Source organism: Trichosurus vulpecula, chromosome 3, assembly GCF_011100635.1.
Source record: "Trichosurus vulpecula isolate mTriVul1 chromosome 3, mTriVul1.pri, whole genome shotgun sequence".
Taxonomy (NCBI): domain Eukaryota; kingdom Metazoa; phylum Chordata; class Mammalia; order Diprotodontia; family Phalangeridae; genus Trichosurus; species Trichosurus vulpecula.
Genome location: NC_050575.1, coordinates 209,139,320 through 209,160,947, shown reverse-complemented (window position 1 = coordinate 209,160,947; position 21,628 = coordinate 209,139,320). Strand labels below are relative to the sequence as shown.

General features: G+C 39.9%; 1 protein-coding gene across 2 annotated transcripts in view; it reads left to right on the top strand.

Moving 5' to 3' along the window:
* The window catches only part of ASXL2 (ASXL transcriptional regulator 2), a 183,615-nt gene extending 163,727 nt beyond the window's left edge, over window positions 1-19,888 (top strand). For both annotated transcript variants that reach the window (XM_036752137.1, XM_036752135.1), the window contains exons 10-13: window positions 8,049-8,145; window positions 9,491-9,596; window positions 12,143-12,848; window positions 13,195-19,888. In XM_036752137.1, coding sequence (XP_036608032.1) covers window positions 8,049-8,145; window positions 9,491-9,596; window positions 12,143-12,848; window positions 13,195-15,633 — 3,348 coding nt within the window. In that variant the 3' untranslated portion in view covers window positions 15,634-19,888. The remainder of the gene's footprint in view (window positions 1-8,048; window positions 8,146-9,490; window positions 9,597-12,142; window positions 12,849-13,194) is intronic.
* The last annotated feature ends 1,740 nt before the right edge of the window (window positions 19,889-21,628 follow it).

The following is a 21,628-nucleotide window of genomic DNA, read 5'->3' as shown; positions in this document are numbered from 1 at the left end:
AGCCAGAGCCAGGGTGAAAAAGGAGAGGGGTGACTCTGTGTGTGTGTGTGTGTGTGTGTGTGTGTGTGTGTGTGTGTGTGTGTGTGTAAAAATAGTTAATCTTGTTTCAAAAATGTCAAGTTTGAGTTACAGTGGAACATCCTGGTGGTTATGCTCCTCTGGCTATTATCAGAGCTCAGGAAAAGGAAGATACAGTGTGTATATTTGGGAGTCATCTACATCAAGATACTAATTGAGCCCATGGGAGCCAATAAGATATCTAAGAAATAAAGTATACAGAGAGAACAGGGCCCAGGCCAGATCCTTGGTAGAAGACCACAGTTAGTTGGTAGGACATCCCTCCCCTTGCAGTATCATCATCGCACAAAGGAGCAAAAGGATTGGTTGGATAGGTGGGTGAAATAACTAGAAAGAAGAGTATCAAGAAAATCTAGGAGGAGAATACCTTGGTCCTTTTTAAGTGTCACTTTTGGGGGAAAATTACCAAGAATAATAATAAATTCTAGTCTTTCCCAGAGGATGTTCTTTCCCCTCTTTTTTCTAAGAAGAGTTCCAGCTTAACTTGAAAGGATTGGAAAGGCCAAGGATTCTAGAGCATTATAAGTGCTATCTGAAAATTGCTCACTGAAATGAATTTTGGGGATAATAATATACACTCTTACTAGGTGCTGTGATGCTATAAAACTCCTGGGTATTTGGTGACAATCCAGTCTCAGTTATGGGTTACACAGCTTTCCTCCTTTACCTTCTCCCCTCTCCCTATTCCCTAAGCCTTTTATTTATTTTTGAATTTAGAAGACTTTTATGCCCTTCTAGAAAAATGGATAGCTCTATATGTGTGTGTGTATTGTTTTCTCTTTCACCCATTCCTGATGAGAGTAGGGTCCCAGAACTACGAGCCCTCCCTCCCCATCTAAATTTGGTGTGTCACTTATTCTCTCACCTCATTTGTAAAAGACAATTCCTCTTTATATCTTTTCCTAGATGGTTTCTTTCAAACTACCCAGTTACTAATAACACTCTTAGACATGTAATTTACATTTCTTCATACAAAAAGTAAAGTTGTCCTTATTGAATTCCTTGTAGTTAGTCTTTGATGCTTACCTTCTATTCTTCTTGGAAATTATATGTCAAATTTTCTATTGAGTTCAGGTCTTTTTGTAACAAAATCCTGAAAGTGACAGTTCATTGAATGTCCTTTTTTTTCTGTTCAGAATTATGCTTAACTAATTTGACTATGATATTCCTGTAGGTTTTCTTCATAGGATCTCTTTTCAGGTGGTGATCAGTGAATTTTTTCTATTCTGCTTTCCCTTCTTGTTTTAACACTTCAGGACAATTAATTTTCTTTAATTACTTAAAGATTTTTTTGATCATAGCTTTCAGGTAGTCTCATTATTCTTATGTTTTTTCTTCTTACTCTGTTCTCCAAATCAGTTGCTTTTCTTGTGAAATTTTTCCCAAATCTTCTGGTTTTTCATTCTTTATATTTGTTTTGTTATTTCTTGGTCTCATAACTTTGCTGGCTTCCCAGTTCTAATAAGGAGTCGTTTTCTTCCTTAAGATTTTGGATCTCCTTTTCTAGTTGGTTGGCTTTCTTTTTCATAATCTTTTTTTTTTCTTGGATTGTTCTTATTTTTACTTTTTCCTCAGTCTCATTTAATTTTTAAAGTTCTTCAATGAATTCTTTTTGGGCAGGTGACCATTAGATGTTACTCTTTGGGGCAGGAGAGGCTTTTCTTTTGCTTCAATATCCTCCTCTGAAGATGAACTCCAGTCTTCTTTATTCCCATGCTAATTTTCTCTTGGTTATGCTGATTGTTTTTTACATGATGTTTCTTGGATTCAAATTTTACCAGCTCTGTTGATAGAGCAAAACAGAAAACATTTGACATTTTATTACAAAATCACTTCTTTTCTGTATCTGTTATATTTCCTTGAGCACTAGAGTGATTTTCCTTTGATAAGTTTCACTAGTCCATTCAAAAGCTTTCATTTAGGTTGGTATCCTCTCTTATATGGTTCTGTGAAAGTAATTCACTTTTAAATCCTTGTATTTCTCTGTGAAACTAGTCCCTCTTAAGTGTATTATTAAAATCCTATTTTGGGGAATGGGTAATAGGATGGCTTGGTGATATCAGTTATCTCGTGGGGAGTGTTCATTGGGCCCTCCTTGTTGGGTTTTACTTTTCAATTCCTTTCACATCAGAACTTTTACGACATGTGACTATTCTATTTAGGTCAAAGCAAATAAAAAGCATATGCATATGATTCTTTATAATAAAACTATTTCATGTTTTTTCAGGTGTTCTATAATCAAAATATTTTATTGGTGAAATTTCTGTATCACCTAATTAATGTTTCTAGTTTCTGTCACTTTTGCTTACAGTTTATTCTTTCCTCAAAAGAAGGAAACATTCTTTCATCGTAGAGCAGTTTAGCTTTTTTCACTCTATTTCGCTTCAGACATCCCTAGTCAAAAAGCCTACCTAAACCTCCAGGCCACTTTGCAAAATGACACAAGACTCAAACAGTCTTGAAGCCCATGAACTTGCAGAAATGAAGGTTATGTATGTATACTACCACCAATTTCCCTTCCTGGATTCAGAGTACTATATTCACTCTTGAGATACTGGCCTCACATTGCAAATGTCTAAGGTGATCTAATTATTGTAATAAAAGGGTAAAGTATATGAGCTGTTTCAGTTAGGATATTATAAGTTGCCACCTTGTTGGGATGTGGGTCTTATCCTCTCTTTTGCAGCTTCAAAATTTTCTTGAAAAGCAATCAGGTTGTTAGGGACTGATTCATGCTAACCAAAACCATGGCAAAATGCTAATTTATTAATTTATGCTGAAAATTATGAATAGCTAACATTCCTGTAAGGCCTATTTTTAAAGCCAAATTAGGAGCAGCATGCTATGTTGTATACATAGAGCTAAATGGTCTTAAGGAATTAAGTAGTTGAGCTCTGCCTGATGTCATGCTTATCTCCTATGTAGATGTTCTTTCCAAGCCTCACTGACTATTTGTGTCTGACAAATTACCCTCTCCCTGAGATGATGCTTTGAGAAACAATGACAAGCTCTACTTAACCTCTATTTAAGTATTCCTTATTTGATACCAGAAGCCTGTCATTACATTAGTTTTTAAGGTCATGTATCAGTTTCTAACATTATAATTTATTGTTTACTTTTTCAAGTTAGCTCTTTCTTGATAACTTCATCTCATTAGGTAAGAAATCCTGTAACAGTATAAGGAGGTGTGAGTTACTACCGCTTTGTTCATCATTCATTGTTAACTTCATTTTCACAGGGTAACATTTACAAATATTGTCTCCACATTCCAGGGTAGATACTATTTTGAGTCCACTACAACAAAGTAATTTGACTTCTTCATACAATACATTATAATCATATATTGCCTTTATATCACAAAAGGGAGGAAAAATCCTTTTATTAATTCTACACAAGGCTGATTGGATGGTGTAGTGCTAGCTGGTGGAGGACTTGTTTTCTTGGTGTTGTCAGGCCAAAATTAGTATAAGTGGCAGAGAAGTGATCCAAACTTTGTTGTATCTCAGTCTCAGAGGCTGCATTGAGTACACAGTAATCTGCAAACAAAAAGTCATACGTCAATTCTCCCTCCTCTTTGGCCTTGGCTTGTAGCCTTTTCAGATTAAAAAATTTACTATCCGTGCAGAAGCTGAACTTGATGCTATTTTCACCCCTGTTGAAGGCATATGACAACATCGCAGAAAACATGCATGGGAGCAAGCACACAGCCTTGCTTCACAACATTGGTGACTGAGAAAGCATGAGAAAATCCTCCTTCTCCTAGGACCCGTGCCAGCATGCCATTGTAAAACTGATGTACAATGCTGATGAATTTCTCTAGGCAACCCAATTTCCCCATGATCTTCCACAAGCCCTCGCTACTGAGAGTATCAGTGGCCTTGGTCAGGTTGACAAATGAAGAAATTTTGAGTGCTGTCGTTAAGTTCACTTACCTTGTCAGTACTCTCTCCAGGGCTATCTACATAGATGACAAGGTTGATGTGGTATTGCCAGAGCTAACTCAGCATTTGGGAGACTCCTAAAGAAAGTGTGGGAGAGAAGAGGTATCAGACTGTATACCAAACTGAAAAGTCTACAAAGCTGTTATGCTCACTGCACTTTTGTGTGCCTCTGAACCCTGGACAGTCTAGATGAGCACCATGCCAGAAAACTGAACTGGTTCCACCAGAATTGTCTTAGGAAGATTATGAAGATCACCTGGCAAGATAAGATATCGGATACTGAGGTTCTTTCTAGAGCTGAACTGCCAAGCATTTAAACCCTATTATAGAGAGTGCAACTCCAGTGAGCTGACCACGTAGTCCAAATGCCAAATGCATTTGGATACCCAAAAATACCCAAAAAACTTTTATGGAGAACTTTCACAAGGTAAGTACTCAAATGGTGTTCCGAAGAAGGTGGTCTAAGGTATCTCTGAGGAACTTTTCTAGTGACTCTGAGACATGGGAAACGCTGCCACGGGACTATCTAGCATGGCATACCTACATCAAGGCAAGCTCTCTTCTCTATCAGCAAAGCAGAATTGTAGCAGCACAAAAGAAGTGTGAGCTGCACAAATCCAAAGCCAATTCCACTCAAAATATTCTAATGGACCACTTGTACTATCTGTGTAGGATCTTCCAAATTTATATTGGACCCATCAGGCACAGCTGACCACATCATACTCTGATTCCAACATTATGATGTTATTGTTCGTCTTCAAAAACTAAGGCCAAATGATAATATACGGCTGACTTATTTACTTAGCTGAAACAGCTATAATTAGAGCCATTTGCCACTGTTCTGGGGTCAACAAGGAAGCAATATTCATAAATTTTCAGGATAAAGTAAATTACGTGACAAATTTGTGTTTTTGTACCTCTCTTTGTTTTAGTTTGCTTGCTGTCATGTAGGATCTTGTACATATTCAGTACTTTGAATCTCTGATCTATCTCATTATTTAAAAAAGCACTAAGTGCTGCTAGATGCTAAATACTGTGTTTAGTGCTGAGTTTACAAAAAGTGTGTAGGGGGGCAATCCCTGCTCTTAATAAAGAAACTTAAATTCTATTGGAGGAGATAGAAGCTCCTTGGAACAACAAATATCAAAACGAAGTCAAAAGACTGAAAAAAAAAATGAAGAAAATATAAATTATCCCATAGCAAAAACAACTGACCTAGAAAATGGGAGGTACCACAGTGGAGGCACTGGACCTGGAGTCAGGAAATCCAGAGTTCAAATCTCAGATATTTACTAGCTGTGTGCTACCCTGGGCAAGTCACTTAACCTCTGCTTCAGTTTCCTCATCTATAAAAGGGGCATAATAATATCACCTAATTCTTAAGGTTATTGTGAGGGTAAAATTAGATAACATCTATAAAGTTCTGCAGATCTTAAAGCATTATATAAATGTTAGTCATGATGATGAGAAAAAATTTAAGAATCATTAGATTACATAAAAGCCATAACTAACAAAGAGCCTAGGCATCATATTTCAAGAAAACATTAAAGAAAACTCCCTAGATCTCTTAGAACCAGAAGGCAGAAGTGGAAATTGGAAGCATCCATAGGTCACCTTCTAAAAGAAACTCTAAAATAAAAACTCACAGGAACATCATAATCAAAATCCTGCAAGTCAAAGAAAAAAATAGTACAAGCAGGCAGAAAGAAATAATTCAAGAATGGAGGAGCCGTAAGTCAGGTTCACACATGATTTGGCAGCCACTTCTGTAAAGAAACAGAGAACTTATAATACAGTATTCCAAAAAGGCAGTCAAGCATAACTTACCCAGCAAAATTTGAGTAGCATCCTACAAGGGAAAAATACCTTTGCTGAAACTAGAGGATTTTCAGTCATTCCTTATAAAAAAGACCAGAGTAAAGTGAAATATAAAAAGATAAACATGAACAAACAATCCTAAGAGATTAAACAAGGATAAACTATTTATGTTCTGATTCCTGTCATCAGGGGTTTTAGAGGGAGTCTAATCAGAAGGCTTGGTAATGGTTCTATTATGTCTTGATAATCTAAGAAGGGTGGAAAGGGAGAGGAAGATGACACTAAGAAGAGGAAAGGAAGAGCAGGGTTGCATCATCTCCCATACACATATATGTTAAAGTCTGTACAAACAAGAACAATAAAGGGAGCTAACACTTGAAGTTTACTCTCATCCAAACTGATCCAAGGAGGGAAGTACACACACACACACACACACATACACACAAAACACATACACACACACTCACACACGCACTCGCACACACTCGTACAGACATACATTTCACTCAACAAGGAACTAAGTGGGAAAGGGAAGAAGGGATAAGGGGGATTTAGAGGGAGGGTAGGTTAAAGGAGGAACTAGTCCTAAATTAAAAAACCCTTGAGGGATAACAAAAGTTTTGATTCCTTTTGTGTGTGGTGGCAAAGAATTGGAAGCTGAAGGTTTGCCCGTCTATTGGGGGATGGCTGAAGAAGTTGCAGCAAAAAAAAAAAAAAGTGATGAAATACTATTGTCCTATAAGACATGATGAAGCAGAGGGCTTCAGAGAAGACTTTTGTATAAAGCAATAAAAAGTCAGGTGAACAGGACACGAACAAACTAAACCATTTTAGAAAGATGTGAACTTTGATAAATATAATGGTCAACCACCATTCCAGAAAAATCAAGATGTAACATACTGCCCAACTCTACAGAGAGGTGAAGAAAGAGGTACACAGATGCACACAGACATGCACATGTATTTCAATATGTACATATGTATATAAGCATAAGTATGTGTGTATAAGCATGGCCAATGCAGATGTTTTTTGCTTGGCTGTATGTTTTTGTACTGGTTTTGTTGTTATTGTTTGTTTTTTCAAATGAGAGTTGGATAAAAAGCCAATTATTGCTTGTTGATAAAAGAAATTTTAAAAATTATTAACTTTTAAAAATGACAAACCCATGGGAATTGATATGGTTGTCAAGAGAGTAGAGTAGATGAGAGGGAAGAGGAGAGAACCCAGGACATAATCCTGGGGTACACCCACAATATAAAGGGTATGATAACAATGACTGCAAAAGAGACCTAAAAATTGGTTAGACAGGAGAAAGTGGTCAATAGTCAGAAGACTTACATTTGGCAATTAAGAGATGGATAGTATCTTTGGAGAGAGCAGTTTGAGTTGAGTGATCAGATTAGAAGCCAGATTACATGCAATTGTAAATGGAGTGAGAGGAAGGTAAATTGAAGCAACAAGCATAGGTAGCTTTTTCTAGGAGTTTGCCTGAAAAGAAGTAAGTTGAATCAAGATAATAACTTGAGGAGACTTGGGCATGTCTGTAGGCAGCAGGGAATTACCAGTATATACATAAACATGGAAAATGGAGAAAAGGGGGAGTAATTGAAAGGGCATTCTGCTGGAGAAGACGGAAAAGGTATTCTCTTTAGCAGTACACATGGCACCCTATAGACGCCAATTTTTCCTTTCAGCTCTTTTCCATGTCATCTTGTAAATCTTTCACAGAAGTTCCATTCAGTACTCCATGGGCCTTTCGGTAAATCTCTTGACATTATATGGATACCAATAGAGCATGAAGAGTATGCATCAGTAATCCTCAATCTCATTATATGACAAAATTTGTACTCCAAATTTTGTTTGGTAATGTGTTGCAGCCCACTCACACTTAGCACGTACCCTTCCATTGCCCTTTGAGTGATCTGCAATTTTAAAATATTCTAAAATTATGATATTCTTTGACTCACAATTGTACAACATCATTTGAAGGGCCTTAGTATTAAAAGGATGGTTCTTGGTTGCACAGAGAAACTTGGGGGCCATCTTGTCCTCTTCCTCAGTTCTGGGACCAGCTCTGGCTTGTTCATTAATTGTATGATCATATTCTGGACAATTAGCATTGTTCATCCAACTCAATCCAAATACACATATAGGTATTTTAAAATGTTAATTGAATTAAGTTGAATTAAATGTAATTACTCTTTGTCTTAGGTTGGTGCAGATGGTTTGATGAAGCTGAACGGTTCAGCCCTTAACAATGAATTTTTCACTTCGGCTGCTCAAGGGTGGAAGGAAAGATTATCAGAAGGTGAGTTTTTTCCATAATTTTTTTATTCCTCTAATGAGACAGATATGACCATGTCAGTACTAGAACAGAGAGGAGCTTTTCCATATTCCAGTTTTGGCACTCTAGATAATGGGAAAATTGTTCTGGGTTTTCAGTAGGATGACATCTCTACATCTAGGTAAGTGTGCTATGAGCAACGCCCTCCATGATCTTCTTTTGGAGTTGGTAGAGGCCTAAGAGATATCAGAATTCAGATCAATGTAATGACCAGCCTCAGTACCAGAGGACTGATGATGAAATATGCCTCCTTCTTCTAAAATAAAGAAGTGGGGGATGGTAGATGTGGAATGAGCCATACCTTGTTATACATAGTCAAATGTGTTCTTCTTAAGTTTATATAGTTCTTTGTTATGAGGGAAGTTTCCATTGGGACAGGGGGAAAGGATTAGGAAGTAACACTACTATTTTTAAAAAGTTTTAAAACAAAAAAGTAGATGGGGTTTAAATGTTAGCTCAGACAGCTTTTTTTTTTCTTTTGTTAGTCTTGTAGTGTCTATAATCTCCATCCATCCTGATAGTTTTCTCTGATCCCCCACACAGTTCACTTTTCTTTATACAAAACTCGGGCATAATGAAGACAAAAGGTCATAGGATTCAACTCCTCCAATAGCTGGGTTCCCTTTCTATAGCTCGGTGTTAAAGTTTCCTTTGCTCTCTTCCTTGTCTTCTCCCTTAGCCTTGAAGGTTCCTTGAGATGCTGGTTATGTAGAGAGTTCTTCATCCCTAGGAATTCTGAAGGCAGAAGAAAGGGCAGGAATGGAAACTTCAGGTGTCAGCATTAGTTGTTCATGACCTGCCTGCAATGACAGCCTGATATTTTGCAGATGAGGTGGGGAAGCCTGAGTGCTCAAGAGAGTTGAAAGGAAGAGAGGACAGGACCCAAGAAGCATGAGCTTTGGAGCTCTACCACTTAATAGTCTTTGGGCTATGAAAGAGGAAAAAAAAAGAAAAAGGTTAGCTAGCAATGGTGATGTGGACAATGTGGAGGAAGGAGGTGAAGGAGATGTGCCCAGGGCGATGAGGAAGAAATTGGGGAAGCAGAGGTGGAAGAACTGAATGCAGACCTCAAAATTTTACAATTTTTCCTAAGGTTAACACAGACAAATTGCACAATTATCCTGTCCCTTAGCTTAGCCAGAGTGCATTTTGATGAAAATTTGAGAAATTTCTGTCACCCTTGAGTTAAAATCAAGAATTCAACAATTGTTTGTTGGGCACTTGCTACATGCCAGGCGTTATACTAAGTGAGAGCTGGGAGTTGCAAATAATGTCATTTCTGGTTAATTTCTCTTTTTGTACATTGCAGGTGAGTTCACACCTGAAATGCAGGTGAGAATAAGACAAGAAATTGAGAAGGAGAAAAAAGTGGAGCCATGGAAGGAACAATTCTTTGAGAGCTATTATGGGCAGAGGTAAGAAAAAGCATGATTTTTATGTAGAGTCTTTTAACTTTCCCAGGAGCTTAAGTGCGAAGAGAGAAGACAATTTGTCCACAAATCCTTGGGAAAACTGTCATTTGGTATCAGTATATCACAGTTGAATCTCTTCTCACAAAGTTCATTCACTTATCTACTTCTTCAGGGTTGTAGCTTCTCATTAAATCATAAAACCTCTTGCCTTAGTTGTGAGTCCTCCAGATTGGAGGTTGTCTCAGTGGAGTCTTAAAACTTCCCTAAAATCTTCATAAGACATTGGCACAGAGACTTTAAGGTCTACAAAATAATCTTCTGCAATTCCAAAGTATGATGGTGATGGTAACTGCTATTAGAAACACAGGGAAAATCTTGTTTTAACAAACTTGGGGGAAAATCAGAATTGCTACTGTAGCTGCAAATTCCTATTCCCCTAAAAATTCAATACCATGTGCATTAGCTCACTTACAGAGTTTGTACTTAAAAACCTCTGACATCACAGTCCATAGCTGCCCTCACACACCTCTCCTGAGCCATCAGTGCAGTGGAAAGTGACCTGGGATGAGGGTCAGGAGAATATTATTCTGGTCTAGGGGAGTTATGCCACTGACATGCTTGGGGACCGTGGGTGAACCAGCCCCCTTGAATTTTCTGGGCTTCACTTTTCTCTTCCATAAAAAGATGAATTGGACTAGATGATCTCTGAATTCCCTTTTAGCTCTAACATTCTCTGTTCCTACTAGGGTCCCCTGCATGATTTTCTCCCATTTCTTAACAGCTGAAAATGTTATATCTGGACCATGTCTTTGTCAAATTAGCATGGTGATTTGACAGTTGCACAAAAAGGTGTTCTGTGTAAGAACTGCTTTTGTAGCCTTTCAAGTTTATCATATCATTCTCTTTCAAACTTTGTTACAAAAGAAGCCTGTTGTTATGGTGTGCAGAAAAGGTACTCTTACTCTTTGCAGCATGTATATATGTAGCACTGGAGGGCTTATTTATCCTATTTTCAAGAAGAGACCCCTGTTACTATGATAAATTCTGAGAATAGTTTCCATTATAGCTAGCTGTATTCCAGGTTCCTAAAGGAAGTACTTCCTATATTATTGCTACCTTTCCACCCCATTCCCCCAAAATGTGTGTCTATGTGAGTTGGTGTACACACACACACACACACACACACACACACACACACACACTCACCATCCCCCTACTAGTCTAAAATGAGCAACACATTTGGGAAACTTTGTTAAATTTTATTGCAGATATTTGGTGTAGTATATAGATACATAAAAAGCTTACAATTAATCTACACACATTTGTTATATGCTGTATTTGCAAACAATAAGAGACTGTTAGGAGGCACTTCTTTTCAATTGAATTCAACCTTATTTGTGTAAAAGGGAATGTGTTACTGGTTCCATGCTTGTACCTTTATCCTTTCTGCCATCATTCTAAAATACAATTGTTCTAACATCTTCATTGTCTGTTTTACTAATTGCCAGGCACTTTTGATGCATGTAGGGTCTTACTTTCAAAATCATTGCAGACGTGGCAGCAAAGTAGTTATCATATGGACTGTTGACCAGAACATAGAAATAAAACAGCCTTACATGTAACCAGGAAATGTAATGGCAGTCTTGGAAAGGGATTTCTCCTCTGTTCTCATATTATCATTATAGTTGTTGATTTGGGTCCCCTTTTTTACACAAGGACTACTTCTGAGCTCTTTATGGTTTCTTCCTAGTCCATTCCAGTGATGTAGCACTGACCATTCTAAGTCTATTTTGAGTTGCTCAGCATTCCTTTGCTTTTTCCAAAAGTTTAGGTTTCCAGAACAGCAATAACAGCCTCTTGTTATCCAGTAAAATGTATGTGAACTCACTGGGTTTATTGGTCTCATTTTTGGCTTTGTAGTCTAATACCTAGTGTATTGCCTTGCGTAAAGTAGGTACATAAGAAATCTTTATTGAACTAAACACTTTGCACAAGGGCAGAAATATCCATGAAGTACTCACACTTTGGGGCTCACCATTTGTTTGCATCTCATGGTGACTCAGGAGGCACTGAAGCTGTCTGTGTAGGGCTGTCTCTGCTTTAGGAGGATTCTTGGAATTTGAGGCACTGGCAGATACCTGAGACACTTCCAGAGTGACTCATAGTCCTTGAAGAAATCTCAGAAGCAAGTTTCCAATTGTCAACCTGGTGGGAAAGATGACTAGGAATTAGGGGGTGGGGCAGGCAGAAAGGGAGGTGGAGTAAGCATCCCATACTGCACGCTCGCGCTCTCTCTCTCTCTCTCTCTCTCTCTCATTCATACACACACACACACACACACACACACACACACACACACACACACACACACGGTTTTAGCCCTTCTCCAAGTCTTCCTGGAATATAAACTAACAATGTCCCTTGGCCACCGTATGACCATAGAAATGAGCACTTTGGATTTGAGCGTTGCCATTAACCAGAGTGTTTGTAGTATCCCCACTAAAATAGACTTGATATCTCAATAATATCTTTTTTCTTCTTTTCTTTAGTTCTGGGTTGAGCCTTGAAGATTCAAGGAAGCTAACTAGTGCTACCATTGACCCCAAAATGAAGAAATCCCCAACTGAACAACCAAAACCCACACCACCTTCAGATGAACCTCCCATCAAAGCAGTGATGGCTGCCCCTGAAGCAGAGTCTAAGCCAGTGCTACTGCTTTCTCCAGTAAGGAAAGAGTCAGGAGTGAGCACAGAAGAAGTGGTGTCCAAACCCTCCAAATCCCCAGAGCCTTTAGTTTCCTCAACTAGCAGTGTCATTGAGCAAGATGAAACAGGCCCTATCCCAGGCCCAGAGGATGAGGACCCCTTAGGCCAAAGGAAGCCAGTAACCTCTGCTGAGCCAAAGCCTGAAAATGAAAATCATCTCACTACAGCTACTTCTATCATAAAAGAAAGCAAAGACACAGCTATTTTGACTCCAAGTAAACCAAAGAGCCCAGGAATTGGAAAACCAGTCATAGAAGAAAGTTCTCAGGAGAACACTGTGAAAGTTGCCTCTCCCTTGGAGCACAGTGACCTGAACCCAGAAGGTCTCAAGAGGAAATCTTCACTCACTGAAGAAGAGACCCCCATGAGCTGGGAGAAGAGGCCTCGTGTCCTTGAGAACCACCAGCACCAGCAGTCGCTTCAAGCCTCTCAGCAGCCCTTTCCCATCAGAGGGGAAAGGGTCCAGGTTCGAAAAGTACCACCACTCAAGGTAAGGAAGGAAAGAAAGTGGTGGATAAAGAGGGGTAATAGGCTGGAGCCTGGACCTTCACTCAGACTTATTAAGAAACTATTGTTTTGATGTTATTCCAAGCATTTACCCCTCAGATGGGCTAAATATTTAATTATCAGATCATAATTTAACAGGAAGTAGTTAACTGCTACCTAAGTGCAAAATTCTCAGCATAGAATAGATACTGAGAGTGGCTAGAGGAAATTGAGGGTTTGGGGGAGAAAAGGGTAGTTCTGGCAAGATAGAATGAACTCTGGTCATGGTAAGCTTTGGTTATGTAATGTCAGTGGAAACTAAGTCACATTTCATTTGTTTCCCCCCCTAGATCCCGGTCTCCAGAATCTCCCACGTGCCATTTCCTACAGGACAGGTCTCTCCCAGGGTTCGTTTTCCAGCCTCTATCACTAGTCCCAACAGAAAAGGAGCCAGAACCCTTGCAGACATCAAAGCAAAAGCCCAGCTGGCCAAAGCCCAGAGGGCAGCTGCCGCCGCCGCCGCTGCTGCCGCTGCAGCTGCCTCTGTTGGAGGGACCATCCCAGGTCCTGGCCCTGGAGGGGGAGGAGAAGGAGCAACAGGAAGAGGAGGGGAGCCAGGATCAGGTGGAGCCAGTGAAACTGGAAAAGGGAACACACTGGAACTGGCAGGAACTGGAAGCAGGGGAGGTACGAGAGACCTTTTACCCGATGGTTCAGAGACTCAATCCCAAATTGAGACCAAGGCCCCAGGCCCGACATCACCTCCCAGTGTCTCTAGAGCACAACTACAGCAAGCCCCCCCCTTACCATCCAGACCTGCAGTCAGTGGAGCAGCCCTCACTAACCCACCCCCCCCAACTTCAGAGAAGCTGAAGAGTGAAAGTCCAGACTCCTCTTTGGGGACAGACAGAACGGTTTCCTATAGCCCTTCCCAGGTTCCCAGTAACTTCAAACAAGAGAAAGCACCTTCTCCTTCAGCAGGCTCAGCCCTGACCTCAGGGACCCCACCTGCTCAGGTTACAGCAGAATGCACAGTTGAGCCTAGAGCTAGTTCTAGGAAGGACATAATGAGCATTACCGCTGTAGTAGAGGCAAGTCCCAGTGCTCCTATGGAGGTGGCTCCTTCTCCTTTGACAACTTTACCAATAGCAGCCACTTTAGAAAAGCCTATGCCACCCCAGACAAGTGTTACTGCAGCACCTACTGTATCAGCTCCATCCTCTAGCACTTTGCCAACCTCTAGCCTTAAAGCTCAAGGAGCTTCCTCAAACATAAGCGGACCCACTGCACGGCCAAGCTCTAGTATTCCTGCTAATAACCCTTTGGTCACCCAGCTGCTCCAGGGCAAAGATGTTCCCTTGGAGCAGATACTGCCTAAGCCTCTCACCAAAGTAGAAATGAAAACTGTTCCATTGGTTACAAAGGAGGAGAAAGGGACAGGAGCACCCAGGGACACCAGCATTATAGGAACTAGTGCCAGAGGGGAAGGTAGTGAGAGACAGTCTCATCTGTCTACACCTCAGTCAGAGAAAATCCATCAGAGTAAGCAGTTACCCCAGGTCCCAAGGACCCTCCACCTTTTCTCAGGAAAGGACCTGAGGGACTCTAACATCGATCAGTATCCTTGCCAAGAAGGACTTAATAAGGCAACCCAAGAGCAGCTCCTCCAGACGCTCATTAAAAGGGTTCAGAGGCAGAATCTGCTGTCAGTCTTGCAGCCCACCCAGTTCAGCCTCACTCACTCAGGTTTCCAATTAGAGGACATCTCTACCAGCCAGAGGTTTATGCTGGGTTTTGCAGGCAGAAGGACATCGAAGCCTGCCATGTCAGGCCACTACTTACTCAACATTTCCACTTATGGCCGGGGTTCAGAGAGCTTTAAGAGAGCCCAGTCCATGAATTCTGAGGATCGTTTTTGTTTGAACAGTCCTCCTGAGGCCTTTAAAATGGAACGCCAGGATTACAAAGGGGCTACAGCAGATGGCAGCAGCAGTAAAGATGAAGATGAGACTGATGAAGAGAGTACTGATGATGAAGAGGAACAGATTCTAGTTAAGGAGGAGCCCTTACCTTCCCAGGTTTCTGGCAAGTGCGAAGGAGGCCCAGGGGTCTACAGCAGAGATACCCTATCAACGTATGACACTCTGACCAACAAGAATATGAAAGCTGAAGCACCAGTGATGGGTCATGCCACTGTCAGCAAGGAGAATTTCCACCTCTTTCCTACAGGTCAGGTATTTGATGGAAACACCCTGGCCAGAGATTTCATTCAGGCAGCACAGGAACGAATGGCCCATGCAATGAGGGGAAAGATGATAAATAGTAGGCCTGAGCTATATGGTACTCTTCCTCTCCCCACAGACAGCCCTACACATCAGCCTCTGCTCCTTCCACCCCTGCAAACCCCAAAGCTTTATGGAAGCCCACCACGCCAGCTTGGGCCCAGCTATAGAGGCATGATCAATGTCTCTACTTCTTCTGATGTGGACCACAGCTCTGCTGTGTCAGGAATGCCTGACTGTAATCAGGTGTCTAGCAACATGGGAGATGTCATGTCCTTCTCAGTGACAGTCACCACCATTCCTGCTAGCCAGGCAATGAACCCCAGCAGCCATGGACAGACTCTCCCTGTGCAGGCCTTCCCTGAAGAAAACAGTGTGGAGGACTCTCCTTCAAAATGCTATTGCAGGTTGAAAGCCATGATCATGTGCAAAGGCTGTGGTGCCTTCTGTCATGATGATTGCATTGGCCCCTCCAAACTGTGTGTCTCCTGCCTTGTGGTCCGGTGAGAGACAATGGAAGAGCAGAAAATGAGAGAGACCCTAGAGGAGAAAGAAGTGGGTAGACAAATACATAGGGAGACACAAGTGTGTATAGGTCCTTCTTTTGGAATCACAGGAAGAAATAACTAATCTCAGTTGTCTTACTTGAGAGATAAATGTTACGTAATCAGGAATACAGAACACAGTTTTTACCTTTTAATGGAAGAGCACCTTGTTGTACAGTAAGTCTAAGTCAAGCAAGACTTTGTGAATTGTGACAAGTTTGCACTTATAAAATCATGTAAATATGTCACATTATTTTGTTTAAAAATTATTTTTCCAAGTGTTTAGGAGATAATGTATTACTGTGGACTCATGTTTTGGTTCCAGTTCACATGACTCAGAAAAGCTTGCTACCCTAGAAGAAGAGAGCCACTTCCCTCCCAACCTCTCCCACGTGAGTCAGGCTAAGAAAGGAAGGTAGAGGGAAGGGCCAAAGGTAATGACTCTCCATCCTAATGAAGGCCTTGAAATTCTGGTTGGAGAAATTACTTGGCCTCCTTGAAGGATTTGGGCACAGGACATACTTAGTCCCTTTGCCTAAGAGAGAGAATCTTGTTCAGTTTGGACATTGCTAAGGCATTAATTTCACAAAGAGCATTGCAAACCTTTTTTCCACCAGCTCTGACCTGCTTCTGCTCCTAGTTTCCAGAAGCTGTGTGGCATATGAGCACTATGCTTGTGGATACTTGCCATTCTCCCAACCCCACCCACATGCCCTGAGATGAAGGGTGCAGCACATTTAGCTGCCTGCTAGCTTGGGTAGGGCAGTGATTCCAGCAATAATAATGAGCACTTAGTTATTCCTGGGAGCTCTTGAGTAAGTTAGCAGCAGACATTAAAAGACAGTAATAGAACTTGGGCTATATTTCCTTTTGTGTATGTTTCAAATTGTGGGGGCATGGAAGAGCAAAAAATTGCTCAGTTTTAACACTAGCCTTGAAATAGCCTCATCTTTCTTTCTTCAACGAGACACTCAGTGCTAAGCAGACAGTCCTTAGATAGGATGAGTGAGTAATGCCACAGTTGCAGCTTCTGTTACACTCGTTTTGGCCTGACAGGATACTGTGGGGCATGTACTAGGCTAATAATTTATATATTTTTAAATTTATATATGTATATATATTTTTTAAAACACAAGTCAGGCACTTTTCATATTTTTGAAAATACCAAACCCTCAGTTTGTCTGTGTCTGCTCTGGAAAGCCTAAGAGTAATGATGTCCACAAATGAGCAAGGGAGAAACAGCAGATTCACCTGGGAGTACAAAACTAGAACAGAGGTCTGCACCCTGGCTAAATAGGACTGGAGGTTATCATTGGCTTAGTGGGCCTAGGACAGCAACCAGAATTATTTAGCAAATTTGGGGTGACCTTGATTTGCAAAAATCATCATGTCGAGTACAAGGCCTAATTTCAAGTGTATGAAATAGAATTATCAGTGCAGCTGACAAATACAACCAGTTACGTTCAGACTTAATATTCAGGGCATGGCATTTTTGAAATCCAAAACATTTTAGAACTAAAAAATTGAATTACATTCCAGAATAGGAGATAACACGAGATACCTATTTAGTTTACTTGATCCTTTCCCATTTTACTCTTTTTTCCCTCTTGTCATTGTTTAGTCTTAAACTACACAATCTGAACACCACCCCTACTCTCCCCCCCACCCCCACTCCATGCCACCTCCCCATTCCAAACTTTGTATAAGATTTATGTTGGTCTCTCTTTGTTCCCCTGCTTATGGCCTGATGCAGTCATAGGACTGTCTGAAATTTCGTGCTCCAGCTGGCATGGTGTTCTTCCATTGTTGACCCCTATGCATGAACAGTCAAGAAGAGGAAGGACTACAGGAATCCCAAGGTTGGCAGCAGCTGCTCCAATTAAGTCACACAGCAGGAGGGCAGACTGTCGGTTTGTTCTGCTCTCCACCTGCAGGTAGAAACTCTCTTAGCAGGTTGAGGAGGTTGTAAGTGGAGAAGAATTTGGCCTGCTGGTGGGTAACTTCATTCTCTGTCTTCCTGCTTCGTTCCCCATGCTAGTAGTGTAGGGGGCTCATCAGCATATGGTTCAAGGAAAGTTCTGGTTGGTTCTTAAACCTAGCTACAGAGTTAGCTACCGAGGAAGGGAAACTTCAGGCCACCACAAGGCCAATCTACATTGTCTCTTACTTTATATTGACTGGTTTAAAAAAAAAGATCTTGAACATTATAACTCTTTACCTAATGCTCTAACATGTAAGTTAACTAAAGCAAGCTCCTAATTTTCAAAATTTGTTAAAAAAAAAAAACAAGAAATAGATGTGTGCATTTCCCCCTGCCCCCAATGCAGTGTTTGAATGCATTCCTGTCTTGTCTTTTCAGACTGTCACAACTTATTAAAAGGATTAAGTCCATGTCTCTGCTTTTGAGAATCATATATGAACTACAAGGAAACCAGAGGGTGTAAGGCACATCCATTTTCACATTCTTTGTTGGAAAATAGCAATGCATTGTTCAAGGTGAAAGTCATGTCTTGTATATTAAACAGCAAAAAAAAAAATACCTTTTTAACTTGGTATTAGTCTTGAAAAATGAAGCAGTTAGAGATGAAAACCTATTGGAACATTATCAGTAGATAGTGGTTTTCCCATATCTTCTGAGAGTTCTGATTTTGGTTTTAGTTTTAGGGGTTTTTTTCCCTATCTTCCTTCCTACTCAACTTGAAGTATTTTCAAGCGAAGTGCTAAGCGTTCTTATAGAATAGAGTTAAATTGCACTACTCCCATTGACTTTAGTTGGGTGTTGCATCCCTAGGGGGCATGCCTCAAATACACCCCTCTCTATCCTTCAGATGCCTTCCAGTACAGGTTCTTCTGCAGGGAAATAGCATTAATAATACAATATCTCCAGGTCTTAATTATGTGTGTTCTGAATCGTTTGTTATAAAATGTTTTTGAATTTGAAATTGTGCTAGTTATAAAAACCACACCATCTAGTCAATAAGAATAGAAAACCAAATAAACAGATGCCCCAGGTTCTCTGTCCTCCTCCCCCTCCATCCACATGCTCGAGTTCTTGATGCTCTTTTCTGTCAGATTGAGCATCATTAAGTGAGAGCTGGTAACATTTTCTGCAGCCTGAGAGATGTTTTGGAATTTATTTCTAAAATTTAAATAACCATCCAGGGAAAGACCAAATCTGCCAGGTAAGAGTTTTAACCAGCACATTGTTAGTCACCTGGCTTTAGCCATCAAGAATAACAAGTTAGTGATATTAAAAGTATAACTGGCAATTACTGCTTTTTACCACCTTCAGGACCATGAAAGAGCTCTGTGGTTAGGGCCTTATTGAATGTGGCTACCAAAATGGAGGGGTCTTAAGGGACTCGTGTTCACTATGTGTTTTGAAGGCTCCACTAACAGCGAGTAGCATCAGTATCTTACCAGTGTCTGGCCCTCCTATATAAGGTATACCCTACCGGTTTTCCCATGACAGCAAAATGGAAAAGGTCCTGATTCTGCCCCTTTACTTAGCTCTACAAAGCACTTGGACTAAAACTTGGCCCGGGGGTAGGCTTCGATTTGGGCTTTCGAAGAGTCCAGAAAGACTTTGGGACACATGATAGGCAGGGATTTTTCCTACCTAAACCTGTTGGAGGGAAGCAACAGGGATATTTGCTAAGATTGAAGTAATACCTTCAAAGATTCTTGGTTACTTTATTTTTATTAATCCTATACATTTGATACAAATATTGAAGATCAGTTTAAAAAAAGCTTTCCAATAATATATTTTAAGTAATATATATTTTAATATCTGTAAAAAATAAATTGACAGCAGAAGACTTGTGAATTTCTGATACAGGGTATGTTGGGTTCGGGGCCTCTGTAGAGGCACCTCTCTCCAAGGAAGTGACTGAAGGCACTCAGATTATTTCCATATAATGCAATAAGTAAAGGGGATAGTTCTGGGGTTTGTTTTTTATTTCAAAATAAATTTGACATTGTTTACCACAAGCTATTTTTTTCCTCCTGGCTATAAGGTTTGTACAAACTGGTTTAGTACATGCTAAACGTTAGTGTCTTTTGCCTTTTTAAAGGAATTGTTAACATTGGAATTGAGGGTATGTACAGAGAAGTTGGTGTCGACACCATTCATATTTTTTCACAAATAATATAGAAAATCATTTTACATAAGAATTTTAAGTATTTGCAATAAATATATGTATATAGACTGTATGTACTTCATATATTCTCTTATTTTTCATTTTATTATTAAGTAAAAGATGGTAAAAATTAAAATAAAAACCTTTGAGCTGGTGAATTTTGAGGTCTGACCTGTATCTGAGAGTGAGTTGAATGAGTGTTTCTGTTGTTTGACACTATTACTGGGACAATATCCCTAATTGTAGAGGAACAGGAAAATGGGGAGATTAATAAAGAAAGAATCAGAATAGGGTTTCTTTCTAAAATCTGACAGTTGATTTTTAGCCCCTTATTCTGCTTGTTTAATTGCTTTTCATTCTGTGCTAGGTATATAGAACTCTTTGGGGGGCCCTCAAAAGATGAAGAGAAGTAGTCATTTTGTAGAGTGGCTTTTTTTTAGTTCAAAAGAAAGAATGATTATGAAAACTTTGTAAAGAAGGAAATACTGCTTTCTTCCACAGTTTTTACTGACCACTTAACAAAAGAGCTCCTCTTCCCCTACCTTATGCCCTAGGATTATGTGAGGAAATGTTCTCTAGTGAGACTGTAATTCCTGCCCCCCCCCTTTTTTTTTTTCAAGAATTACAGGTAAGTGTCCGTTAGTACAGTCTCTGTCAAACAATCTTCAAGACACTGGAGAGGTCTAAATTGCATCAAGAGTCTTACTGAGGAAAAGACGGAGGCCACTGCCCAGGGATATGTGCTGTACCGCATTCATCACTTGAACTCAATACAAGTTGCATGGTGAATTTTCCATTCTCTAATTTTTTAAAAAAGAAATTTATAAGGAACAAGTTTGGAAACAAGTATTTGATAGGATTGGAAGGAAAGAGCAGTAGTTTATTCCCAGAATAATAGCTAGTTAGCATCAATATAGTGCGTCATAAAGGTTTGCAAACCACTTTACTCATGTTTTATGAGAGCCTTCTGGAGGTCCTTGAGAACTAGGAAGGTTTATTGATAAAGTTACCCCCACTAAGAAATTATACTTTGAGATTGTAAAGTAAATGTTTGGCATAGGTCCAGACTCTTAGTATTAGTTGCCGTGGGGCACTGAGAGGTCAAGCCACCCAAACTCAGTCTGCCACTGTACTGCACTCATTGCCTCTGACCATAGAGTATGGGGTGGCTGAACACATCAAGGTGTGCAGTCCACTTCTGAAAATTTAAAACGACTTGTTATATGTGTGTGATTTCTTAAGGATTTGATAGAAAATTAGAATGAGAGGAGATTATGAACTATGAAACTGACTTCTCATTTTGTTTCAGTAGCAAACTGTCCTATAATCCCGTGGCCATTATCATTTCCTTTCACAAAATATTCTTCAAAACTTAGTCATTTAGGTTACACCTTGAGAATCTGTCAGTTTTCTTCCTTGAAAATGGGAACAAGATTAAATAAAAAAATGGACAGTTCCTAACAACAGAGCAGGAGAATACTATAAGCTCATATTAAATCGGTATTTTCTGAAGGTCCACACATCTCTAAAGAAACTGATTGAATCTCAGGAAAACTGTCCTCAATCTTCATGTGAAGTAAGGTATAAAACATTAAAATGAGTTCAAATAAATAGGTCAGACAATGATTACAATCCAATCACTTCCAAACTACACTCTTGGGAGAACAGTTCCCATTTAATCAACAGCTTTTCTGTCTTTTTTGGCCCTAGTGCCTTGATTACTGGCTTGAACATAGTAAGCACTTAAGCTGTATTTTATTTCTTTTAATCGTCGAGTGAAGTACCTTGCATTCATAGTAAGGCAAAGTGTTGACTTAG